Source organism: Sceloporus undulatus, chromosome 8 (assembly GCF_019175285.1).
Source record: "Sceloporus undulatus isolate JIND9_A2432 ecotype Alabama chromosome 8, SceUnd_v1.1, whole genome shotgun sequence".
NCBI classification, from domain to species: domain Eukaryota; kingdom Metazoa; phylum Chordata; class Lepidosauria; order Squamata; family Phrynosomatidae; genus Sceloporus; species Sceloporus undulatus.
The window spans coordinates 14448678-14468742 of NC_056529.1; the positions used below are offsets into that span (position 1 = coordinate 14448678).

The 20065-nt window shown below is 40.2% G+C and overlaps 1 protein-coding gene across 3 annotated transcripts in view; it reads left to right on the forward strand.

Moving 5' to 3' along the window:
• The window catches only part of ADCY7 (adenylate cyclase 7), a 79292-nt gene extending 59433 nt beyond the window's left edge, over window positions 1-19859 (forward strand). For 2 of the 3 annotated variants that reach the window (XM_042437946.1, XM_042437948.1), the window contains 17 exons: window positions 1051-1094; window positions 2153-2206; window positions 3199-3279; window positions 3817-3889; window positions 4406-4503; window positions 5809-5893; window positions 6982-7119; window positions 8525-8572; window positions 10012-10074; window positions 10320-10492; window positions 11599-11680; window positions 12918-13076; window positions 14097-14243; window positions 15181-15288; window positions 15451-15565; window positions 16867-16991; window positions 18328-19859. In XM_042437946.1, the coding sequence (XP_042293880.1) occupies window positions 1051-1094; window positions 2153-2206; window positions 3199-3279; window positions 3817-3889; window positions 4406-4503; window positions 5809-5893; window positions 6982-7119; window positions 8525-8572; window positions 10012-10074; window positions 10320-10492; window positions 11599-11680; window positions 12918-13076; window positions 14097-14243; window positions 15181-15288; window positions 15451-15565; window positions 16867-16991; window positions 18328-18465 (1731 nt within the window). In that variant the 3' untranslated portion in view covers window positions 18466-19859. The remainder of the gene's footprint in view (window positions 1-1050; window positions 1095-2152; window positions 2207-3198; window positions 3280-3816; window positions 3890-4405; window positions 4504-5808; window positions 5894-6981; window positions 7120-8524; window positions 8573-10011; window positions 10075-10319; window positions 10493-11598; window positions 11681-12917; window positions 13077-14096; window positions 14244-15180; window positions 15289-15450; window positions 15566-16866; window positions 16992-18327) is intronic. The other variant, XM_042437947.1, reaches the window with a different exon arrangement.
• The last annotated feature ends 206 nt before the right edge of the window (window positions 19860-20065 follow it).

A 20065-nucleotide genomic window follows, 5' to 3' on the forward strand; every position in this document is an offset into this window, starting at 1 on the left:
TCTATATTGACTCACATTATATACAGGAAAATGTTCCACGAATAAGGCTATTTCCTTGTTGTTTTGAATACATAATTCCAAAGACCTACATGATTTATTGGTGGCAAGGAGGAGTTCAAAGAATTATTGATATAATGTGAAGTCGAAGGCTTTCATGGCTGGCATCCATAATTTTTTGTGGGTTTTTCGGGCTACGTGGCCATATTCTAGAAGAGTTTATTCCTGACATCATTAGTGATGTTGTTATGTGCCTTCAAGTTAACTCCAGTGTATGGCAACCCTAGCATAGGATTTTCTTGCAAAGATATATTCATATGAAGTTGGTCATAGCCTTCATCTTAGGCTGAGAGAGCATGACTTATCTAAGGTCACATAATGGCTTTTCATGGCTAATTTGGAGTTTGAACCCAGAGTCCTACTCCAGTATTCAACTACTGTGCCACACTGGCTCTTCAGTGAAAGAGAGAGAGAGAGAGAATAAAGCATAGAAAAAGCCATATGTATGTCTCAAACTCATCTGGATATTCTCATTGGGTTTGTGAATGGTCTATAGACTGCCAGAATTACTTCTTTTGTTTCTTTTGTCACACTTTCCAGCAAGGAGTTGGAGACTGCACTTTGTTGTAATTTATTTTGTAAGCTGCCTGGGTTGTTGTACCAGAATATAAATTAAATTAAATCATTTAATTTGTATCTCCCTTTCTCCCAGCACAGAATTCATGGTGGCTAAATGAAATTATACACATTTTCATAGCAAAGATGACAAAAAAAGATTATTGGGAGCCTGTTTCCCTCTGGTTTCCATTCCTTTGTAACATGAGAAATGACAAGGTTTCAGTCCTTCTTGCAATTCTGCTTAGTTGTAACGATGGCCATTGTTGTACAGGTGTCTCCATAGGCTTGCCATCCATGGATGCTCAAATCCGTGGATGGCAAGTTCGTGGATAAGGAGGGCCTACTGTACAGGTGATCCAACCCCCCAAAAAAACCACCCAACAACCCCAAAATACTTCTGGTCCCAAACTTCTTCCATATTTCTTTCTTCCATAGGAGATAGCTCTCCAGCTAGCAAGTCGTCAAAGGACTTCAGAGAGGCAAGTCTTACCTAGCTTTTACTACTCTTTTCAGATCCAATTTCATTATATGTATCTATCTATTTATTATTATATTCTCCATGTTTTCATATACCCTTATGTTAGAGGACAAGACATTATACATACATAGGAATCAATAGCAAATACTGATGTGACAACAGGAAAAAAAAGGAGTTTATCACACGAAGGAGATTGGGAGTTTATATCGTGAATATCCTGGAACGATATCCCACAATGTCGCCCAAAACTGCATCTTGTGTAGTTATGATTGCTAAATAGAACCCCCAAATCCAAGAGCAGTGTGCCTTTAAAGTCTTGGTTCTCTGGACAAATAAGAAAGAAGAGTGTTAGTCAATTGGATTTCTCCTGGAGGTTATCTAGTTGGCTAATATTTATAAATGAGGTACTGGCCTAAATTTTTATTTGGAGCTGTTATTTTAATAAGGAACTAACTCTAGAGAAGCGATAAATGGGAGGAAGTGAACAGATGGGCTTAACCAATGCCTCTGCCCACCCCTTTGCAATCTTGCCTTGTTCTGCTCTGTTACCATGTTTGTTTTTTCTCAGTTTTATTACATTTATATCCTGAATTCCTTCCGTCAATTTATCCTTAAATCATCAGACTATTGCAAGAAAGAATAACTGTCTCAAGTTACCCAGGTTTGCTTCATGGCTCAATTGAGTACCTGGATGTCCTAATGCATCATCCAACTACTACACTGCTCTAGTTCTTACTGAGCCACCTAATAACTAGTATTAAGCTATTGCTGTTCCTCTCTCCCTTTGGCTGCAAACGCAGATGAATGTAAGCGCTGGGAGAGTCAAGTACGCATGCATCATTTAAACAGCATACCTCCAAAGTGAACCAAAGCAGCTTTATTTTGGCCTGTCTGTTTGGGCCCATTGTTTGGCATTTCTCTGAGGAAAGACTATAAGAAAAGTCTTGTCATGAGTGATTAATTTGATTGCTACTAATTTAATGCAATAACTGCTATATGATATCAGCTTTCTCTTTCTCCCCACTCCCACCCCTCTTTCTTTCTCTTTCTCTATGTTAGTCTGGATGGATCTAGACAAGAACATGCATGTCCTCCTTCCATTGTAAACTATAAGTGAGTTTTCTTTCTTCTTTGCATTATCTGTCACTGTGCTGTGGAACAACTGGGCATTTCCAGCCTAAATTATCTTCCCCCCCCCCCCCCTTTTTACTTTGCTCAGAACTATTCGTTGAAAATATATGTTATTCACACCTAACTTACAACTTGGCCTGTTCTTTGTTTTTCTGCCAGCATGTTTTGTTGACTTCTCTCCCTGATTCTTAAATGCCTTGCTTTTGGATTTGTCTGCATAAATGGAACCTCAAATATATTGTACATGTTTCTGGTCTGGGCATTCACTACCTTTGGCATCTTCTGGGATCCTCCTCTGTGGTCCCAGAAGCCTCACAATAGTCTCTGAAATCACTCTATTGGTAGATTTTACACCCCCAAACTGTACAAGCCATCTCCCAAACCATGGAGCTGTCATGTTCACATCATAAGAACCCCCTGCTTTCCTCAAGACTTAATATTAAACATTAAATATTTTGGTCACACTGGTGCATATAGTGAGAGCCAGTGAGTCAGTGGAAAGGTACCAGTAACAAAGATGCAAAATGCATCTTTTATGTTTTAATATTTAAATTTATTTTATATTTAAATAAACAATTTTAATTTTATTTTTACTTAAATAATTATTTATTTAAATTTATTTTATATTTAAATTTGTTTTATATTTATATTTAAATAATTTTATATTTAAATAATTCAGTAGGCTCATTCAAAACCTCAGTAATTTTACTTGGTCATTTCTAGGGAGTATATGTTATAATATAATATAATATAGGCAAAACTAGTAAAGTAACCATGTTATATTTATCCCTGAAGAATATTTGAACTATTTTGATCTTTTAAAAAGTTGGTAATATGTCAGAGTATATTTTCTTTTTTTTTTCCAATAAAGAAATGTCTTTGAAAGCTTCATAACAATTATGTAGATTGTCCTGTCGCCTCCATTTGGGAAATGCTTCATTTTTATAATGATATTTTTCTCTCTGGTTTTAAAGAAATATCTCTCAGAAAGGAAGGATGGAAGAAGATATTAATGAGAAAATGTTGTCAACCATCGAGGGACTTAGTTCAGCCAAGTAATAACACCAGTTCTGGTTTCTTGTTCTTGGGAGAATTGCATTGCTTCCTTCACAGAAAGGGAAGGAGGGGAAAGGTAGAGTGATGCATAATCATTGGAAGGGTCCCATAGGCCACAAAGTGCAAACCCCTATTCAATGCAAGAACTCCAACTAAAGCATCCCCAATGAGTAGCTGTTCAACCTCTTTTTGAAGAAATCCAGAGAAAGAGATGTGACTACCTCTCTTGGTAATTCGTTCTATTGCCAAATAGCTCTTACTATCCACATAGAAAGAAGTCACACTTCTCCATCTCAAACATGTGTGTATGTATACTGGTTGTTTCTTTTCTTATTGCTGGGTGAACACAGCTCCAGTGGCTCATAAAGAGGGATGCTTTACTCTAAGCAATCAGTCAGTCAATCATTCAATTGCTGTGTTTATGTCCTGCCTTTTGCTCAAGAGTGGGACTGAAATACTATCTTATTTTGTGATAGATTATTTTATCTCCCTCTGTCCAACATGTTTCTTTCAACAATATCTGTTCTTCGATGCAGACCGTGGTGCAGTGAGAAGGATGACTTCCATGGACTGTGCGGGTTTTTTGTCGACATGGGACTTGAAAAAGAGGTTCGTAAGAGAGGAATAGACCTTTTGGGGATGGTTTTAAATAAGAAAACATTTCAGTGCTCAAAGTGCATTTTCTTCTAGGTTTTCTGTATCAAATGGAAGATAACTATGACAGATCTGAATGTAACATAAAGCCTTGTGGCTTCACCGTTGTTAGACTGTTGCTTTGGCTATTGGAAGGCTGTATTTAATTGAACTCCCTCCATTCAAAACACAATCTTCTGCTCAGTTTGCATTTATAGTATTTATGCCTTCTCTTGTGGGATGGACCAATGATAGGATTGTATGATAGGACTTTCTTCTCTTTGTGTTTGTAAAACTCTCTCTCTCTATATATATATATGTGTTTTGTTATTCATTATATCTACATACAAGCACTTACAACCCGTACAGTCATGTATAAAATGTATATGAAGTATATATTTGTGTCACCGAAGAAATGAGTTCTTACAAACAATCCAAATTGTGTTGCTAGTCCTGATGTCTTTTCCCTTTTGGTTCTGTTTTCCCTCCCAGTATCGCACAATTCCCATCCCCAAACTGAGGGGTTATTTCGCCTGTGCCAGCATTGTATTGCTATGTATGTTCCTGGTACAGATGTGCATAATTCCAAAGTAAGTAAGAGGTTTTGTGTTTTCTGTTCAAACGTGCGACACATTAACACAATTAGAGGATTCAACTGACTTTGCAGGAGGAAATATGTCAAGCTAGTTCTTGTGTTGAAATTTCATGCCAATGTAGAAGGCAAAGCCGAATATTTCTTTTTGACCTGCTAGCTTTCTCCTTGCCATTCTTTTGTGAGTTGAACAACCATCTTCCCAAAATATCCAGGAAAGCTTTACCACTTGATTCTTTTTGCATAAACTATCCTAGAAAGAAATCACCTCCTTATTCTCTCTCCTCCCACAAATAGAGCTGAAAATATTTGAGAAAGATTTTACCATGCGTTCCCTGAATAAAGTTGATTAGAGTCCATAATCATTTTTAAAATCACTTTTATTTAGTGGTTTGAGTGTTGGATCAGGACTCTGGGAAACCAAGAATCAATTGGCTGGCCTTGGCCAAGGTAAACTCTCACAGCCGTAAAAGAAGACGGGGGCAAACCTTTTCTGAATAAACCTTGCCAAGAAAATAAGGCATATAAACAACAAGATCCTAAAGTGTAAAGATATACAATTGAACACTAAAGTAAGGGTCATCCAAGGCATTGTATTTCCCATCACCATCTACGAATGCAAGAGCGGGGCGATGAAGAAACAGATAGAAAGAAAATAAACTCATCTGAGATGGGGTGCTGGAGAAGATTGTTGAGGATACTGTAGGTTGCCAGATAGTCAAACAAATGGGCCCTGGAGCAGATCAAGACTGAAATCTCCTTGAAAGCCAAGGTAACTGAACTGAGGCTGTTGTACTTCAGTCGCAACGTCAGAAGACACTACTCAGCGGAAAAGACAGCAGTGCTTGGAAAGATGGAGGGTAGCAGAAAGAGAGGAAGGCTGCATGCTAGATGGATAGACACAACCAAAGAAGCCATGACCCTGACCGTGCAGGACCTGAACAGAGTAGTTGAGGACGGGGAGCTTGGAGGTATTTCACTCATAGGGTCACCATGAGTTGAAGCTGACTCAAAGGCAGTTAACAACAAATTTCAGGTATCCTAAACCACTAGCTTGGCTAATAGCAGTTTAATGGGATGGATTGAAATAAACATTTTAGAAAATATTACAATTCATGGGCTGACAAAGTGCTGTTAAAAGAAGGTTGGAATGGAAGTCAGATGCAAAAAGCTGTAAGGAACTTAACAATGAAAGGGATTGTATCTTCCCCTGAGAATTCATGACTACTGAATCACATTTTCCCTTAACACTGCTTCATCTCTTGTTTCCATCCTCTCCTTCCCACCCCCTTTTCTCTTTCAGAACACCAAAATTAGGTATTTCGTTTGGAATTGTAGCTTTCATCATGGGGCTTATTTTGAGTGTGTGCTTTGCTGATGATTGTTGGGTAAGTTAAAGAAAGGGGAAGGGCACTCAGATGTCCAAAGCCTTTAAAGAAAAGCATATTGCCGGGAGGTAGATATCAAACTCAAATTCATTTGAGTTTTAAAAGTAAAATTACAGAAGGAGAGAAGAAGAAAGAAAATTAAGATGCAGGTTGTGATGAAAAGGGAGATCAAACGTGGTGTATTCCTGTACTGTGCATTTTTCAAGACCAGAAGTGGGTTTTTGGTAACTACCTGTGTTTATTTGGGCACATTTGGCAGTCTCTGCAGTTCACAGAGGGTCCTGCAACAGAAAGCTGGACCCAGACCTTTTGTAATTACCCACCTCCAATTTAAACCATTTTTACCCTACCTTTATGCAAAAAACAACAACAAAACTCTCCCTGTGTAGAAGATTGTTGTTGTTTGCTTTCAAGACATTTCTGACTTATGGCGATCCTAAGGCAAACCTATCACAGGGTTTTCTTGACCAAATTTGTTCACAGGAAGTTCACCTTTCCCTTTCTTTGAGGCTGAGAGAGTGTGACTTGTCCAGTGTTACCTAGTGGGTTTCCATGGTTGGGTGTGTGTGTTGGGGGGGGGGGTTCAACTCTTTTCATGGATTTGGGAAGCTTTCTGTGTGATTTGTGGACAAAGGTTGCCTGGAAAATGTTCCAGAGTTTTTAAAATATAAAATGAATGGGTTTCAGGAGCCACAGAAGTGGGGCCAAGTCAGCCTGTGAGCCACAGTTTGTCCATTGCTGCTGTAGTGTTACTGTAATGGTTGTGTTAAAGGGCCAGTGTGTGTTTATAGACCTGGCTAACATTGGACGTTATCAGACAAGGGAAATTGGAAGTATAATCCAATGGCAATCTGAACACAATCATGGGGTTTCACATTATTGCGTGAGAGGTGATCACACTCAATTTCGGGCAATGTCAAGCTATTTTCGGGCAATGGGAAGTCAGTTCAAATGCAATTTGCATTCAGATAAATTAGCTGAACTAGTGAATTCAAGTAAATGCGTTCTGGCCCCACTTTCTTTTCATTTGAAATTAAGAGAAATTCCTCCCATATGATAAACTCCTCCGTCTTTTTCCTCCTTTCCAGAGATGCTGTTCAAAGCGATGGCCTCCCGCCCGCTACCTTCGCACATTTTCCCAGAAAGTGGAGACGATGCCATCTGTGAGGCTCCCATTGGCCACGATTGCCATAGGCTCTCTGTTGATCATAGCTGTGTTTAATTTGGTAATTCTTTCCCCGGAGTCCTTTGAGAAGGGAGTGCATGCTGATCCCTTTCACTTAAGTAGTAATCCTGTGATTAGGATCAGGCCCTCCGAAAGACAAATTTTGTAGCTAACATTTTCCTACAGTCAGAACGTGGAAACAACTCATCAACAATAATGGTGTTAGTTGTAACAAGTTACCTTTGTTGTAATGAAGGTGTTAACAACATTAACTTTTAAAAGCAATGACACGTAACAACAAAGTTACTTTACTCTTGTAATGAGCAACAGTTACTAATTATTTTCAAATGTTACTTTTAAGGGTGTTTAAAGAGATTTTTGATAGGAGTTTTTCAAGTGTTATGCTATTCCTTTATCTTAATTTTCCCACCATCAAAAAAGTAACTGAAAGTAATGGAAATGTAATGTTTCAAAGGCACTTGATTGACCACGGTGGGTAACATGATATGGAATCAGACAGGCCTTTGGTCTGATCCAGCAAAGCCTGTCTTATTCTTAAGATGTAGGGTAAGATGCAATGGTGGCTAGTGACTTCCATAAGTTGGGCCAGTCAGTCGTCTTAGGGGTTCTGTTCTGAGAGGAATTAGGTGCTGAACCCTTTCATGTTTAGAATAAAACCCAAAATGTATTTGCTCTTGCGCTAACACAGAAGCTATTGCAGTAGGCCCCCCCCATGGATGCCAAAATCCATGGATGCTCAAGTCCCATTAAACACAATGTCACCGTGAAATGTGATGTAAAATGGCAAAAACAAGGTTTGCTTTTGGGATTTATATTATTATTGAATATTTTCAAGCTGTGGATAAAGAATCAGCAGATACAGAGGGCCAACTGTAGTCACTATTAGCAGAGTAGATCCAAATGCGTGACAGCCGCCTGGCTGCCAACATTGAACCAACTTTACTGCTGCCTTCTGTGACGCACACCCCAAAATGCAGATCTTTCCAGCTGTTGTTTGCCAAAGTGTTCTGTTATAGCGGCCCCCAACCCAGGCAACAGGAAAGTGTGCAGCCATTGCTCTTTGCCAATCCTTGGGAGGGAAGGCAGCAGCAGCTTGCCAAACCACTGGGAGTAATAGTTGCTTATATATGGCTCTCTTCATAGCAACTCTTTGACAACCCAACTCAACATTGCCCCACAGTGCTGCTTACCAAAAATATACAGTTGTGAAGTATATGGTGGCTTGTGAAATTCATCATCAGTGTGAATTTGGCCTAATTAAAAGAAATAAATACAAAACTTGTGTTACAGGGTATTTTTCAGTACTCTCTGAATTAATCTGTTTCCCCCCTATATGCTGGTTTTTTAAAGTTAAGTTTGTACATCTTGCACTTTGTAATGAAGTTGCAGTGTAATTTAAATTCCCTCCACTATGTTCTCTAACTTCCTTTTAATGTTTTTATTAGCCGGCACACCAACTCAGTGGAAACTGTTCTATGCCACTTACGGCCCAAGTAAGTAAAAAAGCCAGCTGTGCTTGCTAGATTAATATCTTTGGTTGAATAGCAGAAATTGGCCATTTTTTAGTTTTCTTCTTGTTTCTTGCTTTTAAATACTACATTATGTTTTGATTGATGGGTGCACTAACTTCACCTTTGCTATCTAGCTTTCTCATCTCCTTCCTCTATAAACAGGTGTAACTTTCTACAAATTCCTTAGGGTTTTGGTTTTTTTTTTGTTGGTTGGTTGGTTATTCTGGTATAGCAACCTCTGAATGAACCTTGTCCTCCATCTTTCAAGGGGTGTGTCAACATTCAAAAGAAATCACCAGCTCCCTAGGCAAAGTAGATCCTGATTCCTTTTTAAATTTTTTATTTTCCTTGGAAATCTTGGCCTTACCAGCAGCAAGGCTTGAATGGGATCTAAGACTTCTGCAGAGGGATGCCAGTGATAGGAACAAGGGGGTGTAAAGAGTGGTTATCTCAGTTAACAAGAATACTGTCATTTGCATGATTTTTCACTTGAATGTTCAAATTTCTTTGCATTAATCTCAGTAAATCCTAAAAAACAGCCTTGTAATTTAGGTCATGATTATTATCCCCATGTTGCAAATTAGGTAAGATGAGAAAGTGGTTCACTAAATAATTTCAGCCATTTTCTTCCTACTGTAAGAGGATAGGAGTAGACTTTATTGATTTACTTCCAGTTTTTAAAAAGACCTTTTTTGGGACCAAAATGTAACCAGAGTGCTCCTCTCCAAAATGTGGACAGAAGGCATTTTGGAGCAAAACATTTTAATATATTTTTCCATCCCTGGGGAGTCCTGAAGGGCACAAAATTGCCCCCCCCCCCCAGGGGAGGTCTTGACCTGCAGGACACACTTGGCCCACCTCTGGTATAAGGGATACCAGTGAGATAAATCTATCTGTAAGAGATACCAGTGAGATCAAACTTGAGAAGGGAATATTTGGACTTCCAGATGTATGTGAAGTGGTACTCCCATCATCCCTCATCATGGTCCAGACTGGTTGGTGCTGATGGGGACTGAAGTCCAACAACATCTGGGAGGGAGTGTAACTAATTCCACAGTCCTAACTCTCAGGCAGTGTATTTTACAAATGTCTCAGTTTGACAGGTCTAAATTGAGCTCCAATGTTATTTTCATTACAGCTGGGGTTTCCTTTCTGTGTTTTAAATTTGATCATAAGCCATGTATCTTAGCTGTAAGGCAAGATGTAAATAATTAATGAAATTAGTACCTGAAAGAGGCCTTAAGCCATCCTTGAGTTGTCCTAATCAGAAAGATGGATAGCGCTCAAGTCTGCTTTGCATTTGCACAAGCCAATCACTAGACAATCCTATCCATTAATCATTTTGCTCTATATGTCAGTGGGTCCTTGCCTGACAAATAAAGAAATGTTTCTTTGCTTCTCTCCCAATCCTGACAAAATAGATGGCAAGAAATGGCTCTTCTGGAAACAACATGGTATGCAGTAATGAAGCTATGACCTATTCGGTGAGTAAGGTTGGATTTGATCATTTAAAAATACAGTCTTAGGTTAGGGACAAATCTGCACAGTGCATAGGAAACTGGATGGCCTGATGTGCTAAAGGTTATACTTTGTGAATATGAGAAAGTGGACTGTAATTCATTAAAGCTCATGCTTATTTTTTAAAAAAATCTCTTATTTTAAAATGCCGTAAGACTTATTGTTGTCACAAAGAAGTCTGCTGAGATTTGTTTAAACTCTTCTGTTCCAGTATTATACCTACTGCTGCCTCCTGGGTTTTATTGCATGCTCTGTATTCCTTCGAATGAGCTTTGAACTCAAGCTTATGCTTTTGTCAGGAGCCGTCGTTGGGTATTTCATTGTCTTTAATACCAACCAGACTTGGAGCACCAGCCACAGCCATGTCAATAATTCCACCACAAGGTAAGATATCTTGTTTTCCAAAAGATTACATGCTCTGTAAGCTCGTGGTAAGCTTACTGTAATCATAGACTGCCATGCTAGAAATTGACCTTTTATTTGAAAAATAATAACAAAGAGAAAAACCTCAATTAGAAAAAAATTAGTCTGAAATACAATGACATTTTAAATCTACATGAGGAAAATTCTTTCCACCACTGAAAATGTTGTGGATCATAGTTATTCCGGAATGGCCAACAATTCTACAGACTCCTATTAGGCTGTGTTTTTGCCATCATTACACCACGTGCCGTCGCAAATCCTTCTTCACCATTTTGAGATTAGTCTTTTCCCTTTTTCTCATCTTCAAATGCAGAGGTCTTCCTAATTGTTTGAAGAAATCATTTGAAGAAATACACACAAGAAAGGTTCAGGCAACTGCTGTTTTGCAAACTCTTTATCACTTGAATCTTTGGCGCAATACAGACTGCCAACAAGTGGCGTACCAGCGCTGGTATTAGGGTTAGGCACCGTGCACCATGTACACACTTCTTAACCCTAATACATGCTGGTGGCATGATATTGGCAGCACCCTCTGTACACGGGCGCTGCCATTATGACGTCACGCATGCACTGAATCCAAACGGCACGATGCATGTGTGAAGTCTTCGTGCTGACCCAGGCTGCTTACGGCGGCCTGGCTGTAGTGCGAGGAGCTCCAAAACGGAGCTTCTTCTGGGCGTGCACCTCATTCCCGCAGCCACTAAACAACTGTGGGAATGACACCAGGGCGAAAGGGGCCAAGCGGCCCCTTTCTCCCATGGCTCTGCCTCCCAGGGTGTCCAAGGTCATGAAGCCCCAAGGACACCCCTTTTCCAGGCCAAGGGGAAGCGATTTTTTGCCGCTTCTCCGTGGCCCAGAAAAGTGCCAGATTGGGGCCTCTGGGCTGCCAGTATGGCTGCCCTGGCCCCAGTCCTCTGCGGAAAGGGGCGGTTGTGGACAGCCCCTTTTCCGTGGTCTGTACTGGGCCTTTGTGTCCTCAATGAGCCATTTCCAAACATTAGTCATATGTACTTCAGTGTAAGTTCCTGAGGACTTACCTTTATGTTACTGTTCTTCTTTTGTTCTAGGTTTTTCATGAAAGATCCAACAATAATGACAAATTTATATCTGGCCCTGTTTTACATAACCTTGGTTCTGCTGTCCAAACAGGTATGGCTTCTACTCCTATTCCATTATCCATTATGTGGAATCCTTTTTCGTGGCAGACTATATAAAGAACTTGTCTGTTCTTAATTACCACATAGTATTTACTAGGACCAGATGTAATGCTTTCCCTTCAGAACTGCTTTGTGATAGGAATGCTGGGCTGCCCCTCTCTTTGAGATTTTGCCCTTGTGGTTACCATCCCCTTTCCTTGTGTGTTATGTCTTTAGATTGTAAGCTGAGGGTAAGCAACTTTTCTTTTTCCTTGTTCTTTTTCCATGTACAGTGATGGCACTCTATAAATAAATAGATGATGATGATGATGATGATGATGATGATGATGATGATGATGGAGGGGCTTTCAGCCTTTGTAGGGTGGTTATGAGAACTTTGAATATCCCAAGTGTAAGTCCAGTGACCCAGTTTAGAAATGGGGGATGGTGCCATATCCAGCTCTCCTGGGTCTCAATCCAGCCTTATGGGCTTCTCCAGAAAGTCACAGTCATTTCCCCCCCATTCCGTTCCGGTTCCTCAAAGTGCAATGCGATAATAGTGCTATAATTGGGTGGTATGGAAGGGCTCTATGTTTTGCCAAGTTACAGGTGTTGAGGAAGAGCCAAAACCATCAAATGCAGAGGTGGAAGAACTCTTTAAGTTGCGTTATGTCTTATCATATAACACATACCAATAAAAATTTCCACTTAAAAGGCAGTGTGTATGTGCAGAGGAGGTTAGGTTTTCTTTCCTGCATAAAATTTCTTCAGTGTTGTTGTGTACCTTCAAGTAGTTTCTGACTTGTGCAAGCCTAAGGCGAACCTACCACAGGGTTTTCTTGGCAGGATTTGTTCCGGGCAGGTTTGCCATTGCCTTCCTCTGAGTCTGAGAAAGTGTGACCTGTCCAAGATCACTCAGTGGGTTTCCATGGCCAAGCAGGGATTTTAACTCTACTGTCCAGAGTTGTAGCCTAATGCTCAAATTACACTGTGCTAGCTCTTATAAAAATTTTTTTAAAGGGCATAAATTTTGTAGGTTGCATTTGAAAATACTACATTTTGTAAATACCTCCAAATCCAGGCAATAAGCCCATTCACCAACTTAGCAAAAAAACACCTCTTCTCTCTCCTTCCATTCCTCTCCATCTGACCATTGGTTCCTTTACTGTATTTATAGCAGCAACCTGGAAAGTGCCTAAGTGGTCGATGACAGTACAGATGTATTTCATGACTCCTTTGCTTGGTTGCAGATAGACTATTACTGTCGGCTGGACTGCCTCCAAAAGAATAAATTTAAAAAAGAACACGAGTCTTTTGAAACCATGGAGAACGTAAACAGGCTGCTGCTGGAAAATGTCCTTCCGGCCCACGTAGCTGCCCACTTTATTGGAGACAACAAGTTAAATGAGGTACGGAAGAATAGCATTAACGTTATTGTGCTGCATTTGTTTGGCTGAAGGCGTTTGCACACCTGTTCTTTCAGAGATCGCGTCATGAGGCTGTTGTTCCCCTTCCCTACACTCTGTGCATTGAAAAGCAACCATGAAACCAAAGTACTAGTATCCTAAATATTAATAGCAAACTCATACATTGAATGTGGCTACACATGTAGATGAAATGGAACCATCCATACACAAGAGGGAAATGTGGGCAGGCTTGTGGGAATGCTAAAGTTTGCAGAATTACCCAAAGGCCATCCCAAGGGAGGCCAATGAAGGCTGAGCACAGAATATTCTCTTTTGGGTATTGTTGTTATGTACTTTTTCTGGAAAATTAGGATGTCCATGGCCTACTTCAGTGGGATGTTGTAAATTCGAATGGCTGGGATATACTTTTATTACAAGCATTTATATCCTGCTTTTCCACTCCCTGAAAGGAATCACACAAAGCATCTAACAAAGTGTACTTGTGTGTCTTGTGTACCTTTATGGTGATCCTAAGGGGAACCTATTATGGGATTTACTTGGCAAGATTTGTTCAGAGGTGGTTTCTCATTGCCTTCTCTTGAGGCTGAGAGCATGTGACTTGCCCAAGGTGGCCAAGATGGGAATCGAACCCTGGTCTCCAGAGAATTAGTCTAATACTCAAATCACTATGCCACACTGGCATAGGGAAAGCTAAAACAAGGGAGAGTGGAAGATTGAAAGGGAATATATTTGGAAAAGTTATGGTTGACTGGCTGAAATTCTGAATAGGAACACGCTACACTACAATTTTTTGTTGCAGGTCTCCCTTGTATAGCTAAGATACCATCATGTGCAGGGCAATATTAGAGATTTACTAGACATGTCCTATTGAAGAAATTGCTCTGAAGGAACAGCCTCTTAGGATGTATCAGTATCCTTTGAATTGCATGGGTCTGTTGTGTTAAAGCAAAAGCAATGGTTGTGAGCAGTGATATTATGAAAGTCTTACTGTATTTTCTGCAGGATTGGTACCATCAGTCCTATGACTGTGTGTGTGTCATGTTTGCATCAGTACCTGACTTCAAGGTCTTCTACACAGAATGCGATGTCAACAAAGAAGGTTTGGAGTGCCTTCGGCTTCTCAATGAAATCATTGCGGATTTTGATGAGGTATTTCCTAGCCTGCTTTGGTTTGATGTTGGGATTATGGAAGGCTTTGCCCTTTGAATCTCAAAATAAGTGTTAACCTATCTTCCTCCAGTGAAGACAGCTCTTCTTATATCATACAAACTCTGCAGGCATAGCAGAGTTTATTGTAAGACGGCTTCCAAAATCCATATTGTGTTATTACCTTTTTTAGAGCAGCCAGAGAGGCACAAAATGTATTTGTACAAGCTTTTGAAACATATGTTATTTCATCAGCCAGAGATGTTCTTTTAAAAGGGAACATAGGGAAAATGGATGGAGATCAGATGCTGAAAGAAGTGAGAAGCCTGAAAACAACTAGTTGTAAATGCATTACTTATAGTTAATTCATTTTGCAATAAATGGGGGTATAACTAAACTATATTATGTTGACGATGTTATAAGAGATAATTTTACTTTTTGTGTAAGAATTGTAGTTTTATTACATAAAAAGGTAAAGGTAAAACACACCTTGTAACAGCTGCTTATGTATATTTTACCTTATGTACCTAAGCCTAACTGCTTAGGTATATTTTATATCACAAGGCCAAATAAAGCAAACCACAAAGACCTTAGCTTTATTTGTGCATGCTAACAAGTTGATATATATTGTATTTGATTCTACAACTGTCTCATGAAATTGTTGCCTTCCAAAGTCAAAACATGCCAGATCAAGAGTTGTGCATGGATATATACGGAAAAAATGATAAGGACACAGTAGCATGGATCAAATCTTATAACATTTCCCCTGTGTTTTGTACTTGAATAGCTGTATGCAGTATGAAATGCAGTGGGAAAGTCAGCTCTATTGGATATCTACTGTTCTAGCTTGTTCTACTGGAAAACCTAGCCTCTGATATGATAGTAAAGACACAGAGAATCAACAAGGCGTGAATATTATTTTGTTCCCTTTTTCAAACAGCTGCTGCTGAAACCTAAATTCAGTGGTGTTGAAAAAATTAAAACTATTGGGAGTACATACATGGCAGCTTCTGGGCTGTGTGTTACACCAGGCCAAGAGAATAATCTGGTAAGTCACCTGTCATAATGCCAAGTCATTCGAATTTGTGTATGGTTGTGGGAGAATTATTTTGCTACTTAACTAGAGTCTTGATTTCTGCTGTCTTTTCCTGTAGTTCTTTAGTGCCTTAGGGAAATGGTTCTCTTAACACTCCTCTTCCGTGTTGTTTAGGATCAAGAAAGGCAGCATGCTCAAATTGGCATCATGGTGGAGTTTGCAATGGCCTTGATGACAAAACTTGATGGCATCAACAGGCATTCATTCAACAGTTTCCGCCTCCGAGTTGGTAAGTTGATTTCCTTTACCTATGGCCTGTAAGCTCAAGGGCTGGGCAGAAGCAAAGCTGGTTTGTCTTCATCAACTTGGTTTCTTTCAGTTCTTTATGCCCAGGTATTTTAAATATGAGTTACACAGGCCTACAAAATTGAGGGTAATAAAAACAGACACTAACATAGGATATCTTGTGTGTGATGAAATGGTTCATATATTAAAAAAAACTTGAAGTTTAAGGGTGCTGTTGTATTTCTTGTATATTTGGACCCACAAGTGCCCTTTTTGCATCACTACATCCTACAGAGAAAACTGGCTCTGTAACTGTTTTTGCCATGGGTTTGGGTGACTTTAGTCTATTGGTTTGTTTATCTGTTCATTAGCTAAATTTCAAGGAGTTGTTGTTGAAAAAAGGTAGCCAAAGAATGTAAGATGAAGACTGTAGGACCAAAACCACTGGGCATCTCCATTCAGTCCCCCAGCGTCTCTGCCTTGCCTTCCTACTCACAGAATGACACTCTGTAAATAAACTGCTACTGGAGTCAAAGAAAGGCTTTTTTTGAAAACCCTCAACCCACCAGATGGAACATTTTAGTTATCCTAGAGCCACATTTTTTGCAAAATTAACTTTCATCCCACCAGATGGAACATTTTGGATACCTTAAAACCTCATTTTCTTTGCAGAATTTATCCAGAGCTAACCCTGCCAGGGAGACATTTTATGGCATAGTGCCCTAAACAGTTTTAAACAATGGCTGATCCTGCCATGATGAGATATATCTCCAGTGTGTACCTACAACATGTCTCTTGGTGTACTCCCCACAAACCCACATTTTCAGTGTGGTACTTCTCCCAAGGTTCCCTTTTCCACAGAGGGAGCAACAGAGACACATTCAGCTACTTTCTGCTATTTTCCTATGACAAGCATCCATGGACCTCCTGGGAAATCCTAGGAAGATCCCAGAGGAAGACATTATTGCTGTGGGTCCCGCTAAAGAAAAATAGCTCCATATGTCTCTGCTGCTCCCCACCATGTAAAGGTAAGCAGGGAATCTGCATTGTTATTATATCTTGATAAAATATGATGGTAGATGAAAGTGATTTAATAACAACTTGTCTCCTAAACCAAAAGCCCGAATTCCTCTGGGATTTAGGGAAGCAGAAAGATGACAACATAATAATGAAGCAGGTAGACCAGAAAATAGATGGGTAGGCTCAGAGCTAAGTGGATGAGCTCTTCTGTTTTACACCTTCCAACCTTTGTAACATGCAAAACAAAACTTGGAAGCCAAGACTTAAGCTTTCTTCTTCATGCAGGTATAAACCATGGGCCTGTGGTAGCTGGTGTGATTGGGGCTCGTAAACCCCAGTATGACATCTGGGGGAACACTGTCAACGTTGCCAGCAGAATGGAGAGTACTGGAGAACTTGGGAAAATCCAGGTAATATAAAAGTGAGGTTCTGAATTGTCCCCTCTAGAAAGAAACCTGAGCAGTGGTGATGCAGAGCAGTGCATCTCAAGGTATCTCATGTAGGTGACTGGCATTTCCCTCCAGTGTGCCAGGGACCAACAATATCATACTGGTGCCCAGTTGTTCTAAGTTGTTTCTTTCTTTCTTGGAAACTTGCCAGGACTGGCAGCTGATAACTTGTGGACTAGCATCAACCCATGAACCATAGTTGTGGGTAATACTAACGTAGAGAAGGGTGCTTGCCCTCTTTAAAGTATTCTTTGGAGCTCCTTTTATGGGGTCAGCTGTTGTCCTGAGGTGCACTCGGAGTTGTCAGATGAAGGGCTTTCTTTGTTGTCAATCTTTTATTTGCAGAACTCCTCTGTCAGCTCCCTCACCTATCTTTATAAGATGGCTTACAGCTGTTTTTAACTAGAGGTGAACAGGCTTTTAGTTGAAAGGATTTCTTTGTCAATTCAGAAGGATGTACAGGGCAACCTAATACAAACCAGTGAACACACAGTTCTGTTATCACTTCTTTTGCTTTCTTTGAAGTATATTTATTCCTTTGCAATAGTAAGAGTCCTTATTTTTTAAAGACACTTATTAAAATCCATTGTCCCACTGGGGCTGGCATGAGGGGTTCAGCATTCAGTATCACCCACCTGCCAATGGCTACACCTAAGCAGAGCCCTCTACTCCCATCCTCCTTGCTGTTGCTTCCTCTTTACTTACTGCTTCACATTCTGTAGTTAGCAACAAGGAGTAGCAGTATCATCCACTTGCCTTCTCCTCCCTTAGCAGCATCATTTGGGCCAGGGTGGTGATGGTAAGTGAAAAGGCATGGTGATAGTAGCCAAGAAGAGGATCTGTTGAGGGCACCCGGCTCCAGTAGAGACCAATGCTCACCCCCTTCAGCCTTAAGCCCACCTTACACTACAGTGGCTGTACCCATTGCTTTTCATCGCATCTAACTCCCTGTAGCTGCAGCCAGTTAAGGCAGCCTATTGCCTGGAAATAGATATTCCGTTATTACTGTCTCTGTAGAGGGCTACAAATATTTCACTGTCCAAGAGGAGAGAGGAGGAGTTTTGTATAGTGGAGTTGACTGAATGACGGGGAAACTGTTAACACGCATCTTTGGTGTAGTGTTTTATTGCCTGTGTGCATGCAAGTTATAGTAGATTTTATCATGTTTGGAAATTATTTTACCTGAAGAGCCGTTTCAAGCACTGTAGTTGAGTGGCAGGATATCGCACTGATAAAATAAAACACTTATTCCAAATATCTTCTATATCCTCCTAGCTTTTTGTGTTTCTTACTACAGGTTACAGAAGAGACATGCAAAATACTAGAGAGCTTGGGGTACGCCTGTGAATGCCGAGGACTTATTAATGTCAAGGGGAAGGGAGAACTGATGACCTACTTCGTGTGCACTGATACAGCCAAATCCCAAGCACTTTGATCTGAACAAACAGCTTTCTGAGAAGTCTTGTTCGGTTTGTTGTTGTTTAAAAAAACAAGAGCAGCTTCCCTTCTGTGAAGCCTGAAGACTTTGCCTCCTTATGTAAAGGAGCTTGTTCCAAAGGTTTGTCAATTACCTGAACTGCTTTGCAGTTAGAGGAAGAAGCACAGAAGGTTCTTGAAATAATGTTTACAGCTGTTGTCATCCCTGTTTCCAAGACTTTGTGAACGATCTCTGCCACAGGGGTGTGGGACACAAGGAATGCCTTTTTGTGCTTGTCTTTCGTGATTCCACATTTGAACCGAATGCCTTGTTGGAATGTTCTACTGCCTCATCCTTCGTCAGATCTAGTAACAGTATTGCACTTGTCACAGACTATATTGACTATATACTTTATCTTAAGGGCAAAGCAGGACTGGAACTCTGCAGCCAGAAAGATTTTTTATATATAACTGGAGATGGAATTTGGGACTTTCTGCCTACAAGATGTGGGTGCTCTGCCAATGAGCTCTTGTCCATCCCTTAACTTTGTGCTGGAGTTCTGCCTAGAATCCATTTTTAGTACCAGAAGCATTGCACTGCCAGTATTTTTTACAACCCAGAATTCCAGTCCACAAAAATGCCCTCCCTTGCCATCCTTCTGTGCTATTAATGCTCAATCTTTTATCTTGCTCTACCTGTCAATTTTCTGGCACTGCTTATAGAAATGGTGCAAGGATAGAACATCTCCAGTTGATACATGTTTTAATTTTTGGAGGTTTCTAACCTGGGCTCCAGAGCATTTGTGATTGGTTCTTAAATATGCTTCCAGTTTGAGTGGCAACACATGGATAGCTTTTCCTTGTTTCCTTCTTTATGCTGTATAATGCATTTGCTCTTCACAAAGTGCCCTTTCACTTCAGCAGCCATTTATTATGCCCAGCAGTGTGTGAATATTGGCATTGTGTATGTGTAAGTTCAGATTCTTTTCCAAGGCAATGTTTTGTTGGGCAACCTTTTATATAAATTGCCGGCTGCTATAGCTACTCTTTGGGAATGGAAGTATCTTCTTTCTCCATAAAAGGTAAAGAACGGGGTGATGTAGGATCCCAAAATGTTTTGGCCCAGTTGCACCAACAAGTGTTTATGCTGTTTCTAGTGTTCTTTTACCATTGTCACACAGTGTCAAAATCTAGATTGTTCATTTTCTGGAGCAAATATTGCTCTTGTTTTTCTTATTCTCTAAAGCAAAAGTGAGGAATCTCAGGCCCATGGGCTAAATCTGGTCCTCTGAGCTTCCTTGGAAGACCATATCCTCTTCCTAGTTTATACCAATTTTGGGTACCTAGATTTTAGATGGGGCTTTCTCCATTTTGAAAAGCTGAAGCACATCTCCCAAGCTTTGGTTACTGATACACTGCTCCCTCGGGTTAAGAAATTAATTCGTTCCGCGGCCGCTTTCGTAACCCGAAAAGCCTTCGTAACCCGAATTGCCATAGGCGCTAATGGGGAAAAGCCGCGTTTTGTGCGAAAAAGCGCCGAAAAGCACCAAAAATTTTTTTCGTAACCCGAAAAACATTCGTAACCCCGAACAATGATTTCCAATGGGATTTTTTCGTAT